At 41.4% G+C, this 12,232-nt stretch overlaps 1 protein-coding gene across 1 annotated transcript; it reads right to left on the bottom strand.

Moving 5' to 3' along the window:
* Positions 1-5,740: 5,740 nt before the first annotated feature.
* chst7 (carbohydrate (N-acetylglucosamine 6-O) sulfotransferase 7) lies at positions 5,741-11,473 on the bottom strand. Its single transcript, XM_062997052.1, has 2 exons — positions 10,180-11,473; positions 5,741-6,236 (listed from the first exon to the last, which is right to left on the bottom strand). Exon 1 carries the CDS (start codon positions 11,471-11,473, stop codon positions 10,187-10,189), a length of 1,287 nt encoding a protein of 428 aa, XP_062853122.1. The 3' UTR covers positions 5,741-6,236; positions 10,180-10,186.
* Between the last annotated feature and the right edge of the window lie 759 nt (positions 11,474-12,232).

Raw genomic sequence — 12,232 nt, 5'->3', positions numbered from 1 at the left:
CACCTGCGCTGAGGTGTACGGACTCTTCCTCTGGTGTAATACAGAGAATTTGTACATATGTCTAGTACATTCTGCCTATCACTTTCATCTCTTACCTGCCCTTCTGCATGTCTCTGCCAACGTATAACAAGGATGGCATTTTGAATCTATTATATATCTACATACGAGATGTTCTGTATCGCTCTGACAGCATCCTCTTATATTCTTATCGATGTGAAAATGCACTCGGCCTGTCCGACAATGTGAAAAACTGTAGTATGTATTAAAGAATGACAACTGTGCATTTCAAAAATATTCAATGTATCAAACTGGTTTACAGTAGCAATATGACATGATTTTTTTTTATTTTGTTATGAAATAAAACAACAGTGTTTACTACAAAACTTTTATTTACAGCTTTTTTTTCATAAATAGCAAGTTCATACACAGTCCACAACAGAGTTCTACTTGTTTTTTTTTGTTAAGTTACTAAAACTCAGTGATGGCTTGATCCATGGCTTTTCAACAGAGTAATTGGACAGAAAATAATACTGTCCGTGTCGTTCAACAAACTCATCAATTTGAACTATTTTACCATCCAACAGTCTTCAATTTATTTTTTAATGACCTGTTCTTGTCATTGTTCAAGTACTCTCGTGTTGACCTACATGAATGTGTGCTAAAAGACTGGTGAGCAGAAGCAAAACAAAACATTTCCTATGACTATATTACAAGATGCTTGGACATGTCATGATACACGCCGTGTTTTTCAGCCTCTTTATCAGCTGGGCCTCAACAGTAGCTAAACGGCTAAATGACTGTCTATAGCCAGATGTATGTCAGCATGCCTCCTTAACATCGAGTTCTGATGTTTTAGCCTCTCGTATTGCTATATGCCTCCAACATGGTGGCCACATTTTTGTGTAGAAGAGCCACAACCACAACCGTCATAGGATGAATTTGAGCCAGCATCAGTACCTGACCTGGCAAATACCGTTCTGACTGAATGAGCACAAATTCCTAACACTACAAAATCTTATGGAACTGCTTCTCAGAAGAGTGGAGGCAGATATAGGAAGCAACTCCATATTCCTGCCTATGTTTTTGGAATGTGATGTCCAACAATAGGCCTATAGTATATAAATGCAGGTCGTACCTTCATGAGCCAAATCTACAAATGGACCCTGAGCTTCTGTTTTAAAGGGAAACTCCATGTTGTAGTGTATGAGTGACTGGCATGGACAAGAATTTCCCTGTACTATAAAAAACACAAAAAACAGCTGCCTTAAATCCCTCTTCTGATGGATGTTTATTTCTCCTTCCAAAAGGTTTTTCTAACATGAAGATGGTCATATACGTTCTTCAAATGTGCAGAGAGGAAAAGGTTAAAAAGTTACTTTCTGAACCAGCTGCTCTGTGATTGGCTAGTAAAGATTTATAAACCGGTGTGGCTATGCCAGTAGCCTTAGGTGCGAAATACTCTACACCAGTATTGAGGTGTAAATGTATTTCACAATCAAAAGTTCAGCTTTGTTCACTTTAACAAATGTGTCACTGACCAATAACAACTGTAAACTGAGAATTGAGTGGAAGTCTATGTATAATTAAGGTCAAACATTTACATACACGAGTAAGGACATGCATATTATGTATGACTTGGATTTTACATTTCATATTTTCTGCAACTGTTCTTTTTCTGACTGATTGTCCAATACAAAAAAAATCATTTGTTACATCCTAAAATATAAAAGGCTTTTTTCTTGCACAGCAGCCTTCAAACATCAATCTGATGTAAAGCTCACTTGACTGTGGACAGCAAGAGTGTTTTAGCAACTTCAGAATAAAAAGAAACTAGTGATTTCTGGATTTTTTAAGACTGTTCGGCACAAGTTTAAGTTTCCTTCTTGACCTTGGCAAAGAGGTCATGGTCTCTTATACTTTATAAAAGAGGCAATCAAACTAGCCCTATTGATATGGGCACTGAAAAGTCACTAGCTATAGTTAATCACAATCACTGACAGATTGCAATAGTAATCTACAGTATAACAATCTAAGTTGCTGTATGTCATATTATGCAAAACAAAGAGTTTTAACCTCAGACATTAGTTTGGTTTGCTCTTGATTGTTGAAGTGAGTGTTATCCCCATGGTGAGATCTAAAGAGCTCTCTGAGGCCTCCAGAAAGAAGGTTGTAGATGCATATGAGTCTGTGAAGGGATTTAAAAAGATCTCAAAACAATTAGAAATCAGCCATTCCACTGTCCATGGTGAACATTTAAAACAACTGCCAACATGGCCAGGTCAGGCAGTTCTAGCAAGTTCAGCCCAAGAGCAGACTGCAAGATGCGTAAAGAAGTCTCCAATAATCCTACAATGTCATCACAGGACCTACTGGTAGCTCTTGCCACAGTTGATAGCAAGGTAAGTGCATCTACCATCAGAAAGAGACTGCACAAATGTAATTTTCATGGGAGGTGAATGACAAGAACGAATTACACCATCAACCGATAATCTATAATAATCTAAGTTGCTGTATGTCATATTATGCAAAACAAATGAACTCATGAAAGATAGATGTATCTGTATATATACCAGTGGCGATTTCTCTAAGACTGCAAGGGAAGCTCAGCTTCCCCTAAAATGTCCAAAATTAAATGGTCAAATATGTACAGTTGTGTTAACATTTCATTGACTACAAATGCGTTAGAACACGTTCATCTCGAAGACGAGTTCGTTCAGAATCAGCTAATTAGCACAAATCGACTGACTCGAACTTCTCATACATTCCCGTTGCGTCAATGCATTTGCCCGCAGAAGCTGAGCGTCTATTCACTTCAATGGGGCTGCATGGGAGGGTTTTTTTCATTGCTTCGAAACTCGCCGGTCATTGGATAAATGCCACGATTTTGTCCCGCCCCCGGACGCTGGGGGTGAATGGAGCTGTGGGCGGGTCTGGACGCTGAGCTTCTGCAAGATGATTGAAGGATCAGTCAAAAGGCTGAATCCCGTTTTGATTGACAGCTATTTTGAGATCTACACGCCACGTAATCACTGGGAGCTTCAGTCCCATCGCGGATTTTGAGAGTGAAGTCGAAAGATAAACTGCTGTAACCCATTTCAGGTCATTTTCTTGAAAAGGAACGGAGGGCAAAATTTATGTATAAATAAATTGACAAATTTTATGATGTAAGCCGACAATGAGCTTCCCCTCTTTGAAAGACCAGCAGCCGCCACTGATATATACACACTGTGCGGCAAAGAAGTATGTGTTCACATCAGTCACAGAAAATTTGAAGCCTGTCAGAGCACACATTTCCCTCACGTGTTTGTATTTTTTTTTTTTTTTTTTGCTTTTAATTGATTACTGTTAGCTTAATTTGCTAGCAACCAACTAAGACAAGTTGGCATATGAGGTCAGTACTTATAAGTCTGGAAAAACTGTTGCTGTTGAGAAAAAGTTAAGCAAAAAAGCTAAATGCTGCACCACAGTTAAAAGGAGAACAATTCATGCTCAAATTTAGCTTTCTATTTCTTCTAAATGACAATTTTAACAAAACCCCAGTTAGACTTTATAATATAGGCATGTAAGAAAATTAAATTACTGTTTTTTTCTTAATGCAGGAAAATCTGACAAAATTGTATGTGATAATTTCTCATACGTTACGCGTTGAATAGAGATATTGAGTTAAATGGCTGGAGTTTTGCTTTAATGTGGTGGCTGTTCATGTGTAAAGACTTCTGTTTGTTGGTTCATGAGTCTTTAGTGATGTTTTGATTACTCTAATCCTGTAGACACAACAATGTGTGGCAAAGACAAACGCTGAATTCAAATAAAGGTTGAACTTTAAATTTGGACCTCAAGTTAGAAAAAAGAAAAGCACCAAAAACTGGAAAATCCTAAGAAAAAAAGTGTCCAATCGCTAATGAACTGGGCATTATGATATGACAGCAACATGGTTTCTCGCACCATCAATAACAGTAAAGTAGAATTAATCTACTATTAAATGAGATTTATATTTGTTTATTACATCCATGTAGACTATAAACTAGTCATAAGTTTCTGTTGTTGGACAGACGACTTAGAGACAAGCTTTATTGGAGGCATCTACAGTGTATAACAAAAGTGAGTACACCCCTCACATTTCTGCAGATATTTAAGTATATCTTTTCATGGGACAACACTGACAAAATGACACTTTGACACAATGAAAAGTAGTCTGTGTGCTGCTTATATAACAGTGTAAATTTATTCTTCCCTCAAAATAACTCAATATACAGCCATTAATGTCTAAACCACTGGCAACAAAAGTGAGTACACCCCTAAGAGACTACACCCCTAAATGTCCAAATTGAGCACTGCTTGTCATTTTCCCTCCAAAATGTCATGTGATTTGTTAGTGTTACTAGGTCTCAGGTGTGCATAGGGAGCAGCTGTGTTCAATTTAGTAGTACAGCTCTCACACTCTCTCATACTGGTCACTGAAAGTTCCAACATGGCACCTCATGGCAAAGAACTCTCTGAGGATCTTAAAAGACGAATTGTTGCGCTACATGAAGATGGCCAAGGCTACAAGAAGATTGCCAACACCCTGAAAGTGAGCTGCAGCACAGTGGCCAAGATCATCCAGCGTTTTAAAAGAGCAGGGTCCACTCAGAAAAGACCTCGCGTTGGTCGTCCAAAGAAGCTGAGTGCACGTGCTCAGCGTCACATCCAACTGCTGTCTTTGAAAGATAGGCGCAGGAGTGCTGTCAGCATTGCTGCAGAGATTGAAAAGGTGGGGGGTCAGCCTGTCAGTGCTCAGACCATACGCCGCACACTACATCAAATTGGTCTGCATGGCTGTCACCCCAGAAGGAAGCCTCTTCTGAAGTCTCTACACAAGAAAGCCCGCAAACAGTTTGCTGAAGACATGTCAACAAAGGACATGGATTACTGGAACCATGTCCTATGGTCTGATGAGACCAAGATTAATTTGTTTGGTTCAGATGGTCTCGAGCATGTGTGGCGGCAATCAGGTGAGGAGTACAAAGATAAGTGTGTCATGCCTACAGTCAAGCATGGTGGTGGGAATGCCATGGTCTGGGGCTGCATGAGTGCAGCAGGTGTTGGGGAGTTACATTTCATTGAGGGACACATGAACTCCAATATGTACTGTGAAATACTGAAGCAGAGCATGATCCCCTCCCTCCGGAAACTGGGTCGCAGGGCAGTGTTCCAGCATGATAATGACCCCAGACACACCTCTAAGACGACCACTGCTTTATTGAAGAGGCTGAGGGTAAAGGTGATGGACTGACCAAGCATGTCTCCAGACCTAAACCCAATAGAACATCTTTGGGGCATCCTCAAGCGACCAGCAGAGGAGCGCAAAGTCTCGAATATCCGCCAGCTCCGTGATGTCGTCATGGAGGAGTGGAAAAGCATTCCAGTGGCAACCTGTGAAGCTCTGGTAAACTCCATGCCCAGGAGAGTTAAGGCAGTTCTGGGAAATAATGGTGGCCACACAAAATATTGACACTTCAGGAACTTTCACTAAGGGGTGTACTCACTTTTGTTGCCGGTGGTTTAGACATTAATGGCTGTATATTGAGTTATTTTGAGGGAAGAATAAATTTACACTGTTATATAAGCTGCACACAGACTACTTTTCATTGTGTCAAAGTGTCATTTTGTCAGTGTTGTCCCATGAAAAGATATACTTAAATATCTGCAGAAATGTGAGGGGTGTACTCACTTTTGTGATACACTGTATGTTTCCTCACTTTATGGCTTGGACGTGCCGGGGTTGTATTTGACATTAGTCCGAGTTCTTACTTCCCAGTTCTGAGGTAAGTCAAATGCATAATAAGCACACACAGTCACAAACACGAGTCCAACAACCCAGAACTCCACCTTCTGTTGCTGAATAAAGGCTGCTGACGATAGAAGGATTGGCACTGATGAAAATCTCTTGCTCAGCACATAGTTCAAGTACGTGGTCTTTCTTCCTCCCGTCCTCGTTATTTTTTATTCACGTTACCAGTCTCAGTGTTATTGTTTGTGTTTTCCCCTACAGGCTCTGTCAGTGTCCTCCGAGTCCTGTGGCTCTGTGTCCTGTAGCTTGGTTCAACATGGCCTTCAACAGCTACCGAGCCCGTAAGGAAATGTTCCTAGTGTCAGTTGCTCACAGCTTAGCACTGGCCTTCCCACCTCTCACTGTAGTTCCAGCTCTTCCTCCCACCGAACTGCTCTCTCTCCCAGTCCGCCTTCACAGAGCTCTGCAACCACAGAGACAGCACCATTTAAAGCACATGAGCTTGCTTCGATAGTCAGCAAGACAGACCTGGTGCACCGTTCTCAGGCCGAGTCAACACATTGTCAGACTTCAGATTTCACATAATAATCAAGTTTTTATGGTATTAGGGTGGATTTTTATACTGTAGATTTCTATATATTATTAGAGATAGCTAATAGAAACAAAACTAACATTGAATCCAAACATACTATTAATTCAGTTCCTTAAACACTCTCACAAGATCAAAAAACTAGTTTTACAAACAATGAAGATGTATTTTGTATTTATTAGAAATAATGAATAGAGAATAATAAAGAATTAGAAATAGATAATGGGGTATGAATCTCGAATCTCAGCTCTGCTACCGACAGGCCGAGTGCCTTTACAGACAAAGAGTGGCTCAACCAAGGAGGGATTTTTTTTTTTCATTTTAGATACCATTCTGATATTAAAGCTACTAAAGAACCTCATTGTTAAAGCAGTAGAATTAATATTGATAAATTAATAGGTCAATATCATAGATCCAACCATCAAAAAACTTATACAGAAGTTTGGATCCAACACAATACCAGTCCAACCCACTGGCCAATACTGGGACAGATGCCGATATTCACGCTCTGACAGATGTACCTTTATACACTGATGAGCCAGATGCTGTCATATAAAAAACAGCTTTGACCTGCTAAGAAACTGACTCCACAAGACAACTGATGGAGTCCTGAGGTATCTAGTACCAGAGTATAACCTTTAACTGATCCTTTACGTTACAATGCGGATCATCCTGCAGTGCATTCTGGTGCCATCTTTTCTGTGGGCTAACAATGTACACATGTGCTTTGCCATCCACATAATCTTGGAAAAAACAGGACTCGTCACACCGGTCAACCTTCTTCAATTGTTCCAATGACTGAGTGCCCATTATAGAAGCATTCGAGGGTGGACAGGAATTTGTGTGTTATTACCAGTATTCAGATAATTTGCAATACAAGCTACAGTATTGTTTTTCTGTTCCTTTCTAGTCCATATTAGATGCCATAGCCTTCATATCTGGCATGAACAAGACTTGACCACCAAACAGCCTGTCAGCTGTTTGTGGCTAAAATCTGAATCAGCCAACCGTCAATGCATCCATTTTCAACAAAAGATTTTGTCTTTTATCACCTGACTCAACTAGATCTTGACTCATTTTGGTTATTGGGTTTGTGGCACAGTGCAGCTTAGAGAATTTAAAGATTCTATAAATAAAGATAAAGAATAAGAATGGTTGTGTGGGTTCTGAATACTCCAGTTTGCCTGCTCACAAGTACATGAAAATTATTGGCTATTATTAATTGTCCCTAAGTGTGGGTGAATGAATGGATCAGTGTTTAACACCCTACAATGAATTGGTGCCCAGTTTAAGGCTGAAACAGTAAGAGAAAATGTTGGTACTAAAAACTAGTTACATTTTCCCATGTAAACACATTGTCTGATACATGATCTGGCCCGGAAACTGTTAATTTTATTGTAATCTGTATTTTTTATTGATTATTTTTGCTTTGTACTGTGTCCCTGTAATCATGTACAGTGCTTGAAAAGGTATTTGCCCCCTTCCCAAAGTTTGTCACTTTTATGTGTTTCAGATCATCAAACTGCTTTTAATATTGAACAAAAATAACCAAAGTAAATACAAAAATGGAAAGAAAAATTGCCCTATCTGGTCCTATTTGAAAACATAATTACCACTTTAGCTACTAAATCAACCAGGTAACCAAATTAATTTGACAGCCAGATTTAACTTCACTACCCACACCCTGCCGTGATTACCGCCAGACCTGCTGAATCTAAACATCACCTACACAGAACCTGTCTAGCAATGTAAGGCTGGCTTGTCAGTTAATGACCTAAAGCTCAAGTGTAGTTGGGTTATGCAGCAGGACAATGCAAGCACACAAGCAAGTCCACCTCGGAATGGCTCAAAAGAAACAAGATTAAGGATTGGAGCTGCCTAGTCAAATACCTGACTTAAATCTCGTTGAGATTCTATGGCAAAATCTTAAATAGGCAGATCATGCCTGAAAACCCTCCAGTGTAGCTAAGTCTGCAAGGATGAATGGGCCAAAATTCCTTCACAGCAATGTAAGACTCAAGTTGTGCAAGTTGTTGCAAACGTTCACAGCTGTTACGGTCAATCCTGCCACATTAGGTTTATAGGGGCAATTACTTTTTTCATATGAGTGATCTAGGAATAAATATTTATATTACACGATGGACTGATTGTTTAAAAGCTGCAGTTGTGTTTACCCGTGTTTTTTTTTTCTTATTTTAAAATTAGCTGGAAGATCTGAAACATCTGAATGAGAAAAAATAGCAAAGATAGAAGAAATCAGATGAGGGGCAAATCATTTTATAGCACTGTATTTGAGAGTTGAGTGTTTAGGAAAAAAGCATTGCATTTACAGTCGACTGGGTAGAACAGATAAACACTGCACATGTGCAAGCCACACATGGTTTCACATAGTGGTTTTCTTTACATTAGGGTTACGGTACAGCAGCAACAAGTGCGGTGCATAGCTAACTTGCATACGTCAAAATGAAACCAGTCTAATTCTGCATCTTCTTTGTAAACGTATTATAAGCTTTTCAGATCTGTTTTGAGTAACTGTGTTTACATGAAGACAACATAAAATTATATAATTTAGACTGGTTATAGAACTTTCATATCTCTGAGATAGGAACACTGAACATCTACTGTGACTATGGCATCTCAGTTTCTGCATTTTCTCACCCTGCACAAGCATAAAAATAGCATGAAGAAAATTGACTATTTAAAAGTAAACATCTGTCATACAGGGATCGACTAAATATAGGAATACCAATATATTTTGCAGTGCTAATAAGAGCCAGAGCCTGCATTTGCCTCCTATTTTTCACACTTAGCGCTCCAGAACTTGCCATTGTGAAGGCTATGCATGGTGCTTCTTTTCTTATAGGTTTTAAGGAACATGTGGACATTATCTGGTGTTTTTGGCTACCACCTGTACTTATAATAAATGGGGAACACGGCATCGTCTCCTATATTTTGACTATGAAGGATTTTCCTTGGCATGTCACCTCTAGCTCACCTCCTGTGCTTTTTAGGTTTAAATCTACAACCTCATTTTGTTTAAAACCAACCAGGGATGGAAAATTCCTTTAATTAAATCAACATTTCAGTCATTGTGAAGGCTATGCATGGTTCTTCTCTTCTTTCAGGTATCAGGAACATATAGACATCATCTGGTGTGTTTTTCTGTGATGTTTGCTTTATTTGGCTACCACCTGTATTTATAAAAATTGAATAGCTGGGCCCAAGACAAGTCAATTTTGCAAACGAATAGCTTTCTATGTGTACTTGACCTAGACATAAAGACTCAGTGGGCCATGATCACCTCAAGTCTACTTAATTTTTACTGGAGTCATGGTAGGCCCTGGGAAAACTGGGTGCCAAGCTTGAATGCATCCTGTGCAATCAATTGCAGAACATTAAGTGAACATTGACATATTCGCTGGCACAAATTATCAAAGAGTTAGAATTTTGCCAGTTTACCTATTGGCAGATTTAAGGGGAGGTGAGCGGCAACTGGAGTCTTGAAGGAAATCCATGCAGACCCAAAACAGTAACCAGATGCAAGAATCAAACCTATGTCCTTGGAGCTCTGATATAGTTAGACACTCACTTTCACCTCTGAGCAATACAGAAAGAATAACTCATTTCGCTTCTAACTGGAGGAAACCAATAAAGACATGGAGAACTACAGTCGCTGGATGTAAGGCTCCAACCATGTCTCAAAGAACCTAGGGCTATACGCTATCAAAACTACCAGATGCACCACGGTCCAACCAGTAATAAATCATTATGTTCTGTAAAAATGGTCATGATTTCCACTATAAATAAGATTTCTTACTGTAGGCCTATGTCTGGTCCAGGTTCCTTTTTTTGTATCCCAGTTGGTGCATCACCTCACTGCAGTAAGCCTCCACTTGAGTCACTTGCTCCACGTTTAGCCTTTCCCTCCAAGCGTATATGGCTTCTTTGGCATCCCTTGAGGAGATGAGAAATGGCCGGTCAGACGAGTAGCCATGACCTCGAGTCATATTCGTTACAAACTTCTCAAGTGCTGGAGATGTAGTCAGGTTGGCAAAGCGGTACAGTCTGTGGAGTTCATTTACAGGGTGATGCACCAGGTCTTCATACTTTATCTGGAGATAGTTGCGTCTGAGCCAGGATGGGGCACTGGACACCAGGAGCATGTCACTGAGCCAACTGTCACAGATGAGCTCCATGGCACCTGATACATAGCTCTCAGCACGGTTCATCCTGTTACCAGGTGCAAGCAAACGCTTATACTTGTCAGTCTGTTTCTTGCTTCTGAGGACCTGAATGCTCTCACGGACCAGAGCCAGCTTGGACTTGAGGCGTGAGTTGTGGACTGCTCGGGGGTCCCTGAACAGCTGGATGATCTGCAAGTTGAGTGTGGGATCTCGCACCAGAGGCACAAGGACACTGAGATCTAACACCCGGACGTCCTTGATCACAACCACCGGGTACTTTTTGCACTCCCGCTCCAGTTCCTTGATGTCTCTGTGTGCGCACTTGCCGCACAGCTCGCCTTGGACCAACCCAACTTCGTGTCTCTTGTACGCGTTGCATAAGGGCTCGGAGCAGATCACTTTATTAGTCTTCCATCCAAAAATAAAGGAGGTGCTGATGTTGGCGGATCCGGCGTATAGTCTGAGCACAGAGAAATCGCAGCGGAACAGGGAGTTCATCATGTCCCGCACGGCTCCCTGCAAACTTCCCGCGTCCCCTGGATAAAGCGCCTGCCACATGTTCCACATCGGCTCGTACAGGTAGAAGACGTCCGGATGCTGGTTGAACAGCTCCCCTAGGAAAGACGATCCAGTCCTCCACGTAGCGTGCAGATAGATGTGCGTTTTGGTTTGACTCCTGTTTACGCCCTCGTCCGCCGCCTCGCTCGTGTTTCCGATGCCAGCACCGGTTCCTGCGCCCGTCCGGTCCGCGCTGTTCCACAACGCCATGCTACTCTCCAGATCCGGACACCTCTGCTGCTGCCGCCGCATACCATGCTTCAGCTGAGCCGACCTGCTGCGGTAGTCCAGCACGTACGGGATGAGGAGTAAAACGATCGAATAACCGAGGATCAGCAGGATATATTTCTTCTGCAGCCTCCTCTTCATTTCCTCAGAGGAAACGCGCTCCTGTCTGAGACCCAGTGAGCTGTGTGAGCCGCTTCACTACACCAGCTTCACCAGCAGCACAGGGGGGCGGAGACACCAACTCCAAACCACGCCCACAAACAACGGGCCTGCAGACGTCACAGACTTATGTTTGTTTGTTTGTTTGTTTGTTTGTTAGGATTTTAACGGCATGTTTTACACTTTGGTTACATCCATAACAGGAAACGGTAGTTACTCATTACACAAGATTCATCAGTTCACAAGTTTATATCAAACACAGTCACCTCACTTGCACGTCTTTGGACTGTGTGAGGAAACCCGGAGCACCCGGAGGAAACCCACACGGGCACGGGGAGAACATGCAAACTCCACACAGAAAGGACCCAGACCGCCCCACCTGGGGATCGAACCCAGGACCTTCTCGCTGTGAGGCGACAGTGCTACCCACTTAGCCACCGTGCTGCCCACAGAGTTATGTAAATAATATAAATAATATATTCTACGTGCTTGGTGTCAGGGTGGGCGGGGGCAGGTGCACTGGGGCCCATGGCGGTGGGGGGTGGCATCTGCGACCTGCACTTGCCAGGTTGTTATTATGATATAACAATATTTTCGTTAAGTAAAATTAAAATAACTAAAACTGTGCATTAAAAAATACCGGAGCCATAGATATTAAGGCAAGCCAAATAGGAAATATACAGCAAACACTGATGTATTTGGAATGAAACTCGATATATTTGGAATGAAACTGATATATAT

The sequence above is a fragment of the Trichomycterus rosablanca genome, chromosome 6, assembly GCF_030014385.1.
Source record: "Trichomycterus rosablanca isolate fTriRos1 chromosome 6, fTriRos1.hap1, whole genome shotgun sequence".
NCBI classification, from domain to species: Eukaryota; Metazoa; Chordata; class Actinopteri; order Siluriformes; family Trichomycteridae; genus Trichomycterus; species Trichomycterus rosablanca.
This window is presented reverse-complemented; position numbering and strand designations above follow the sequence as displayed.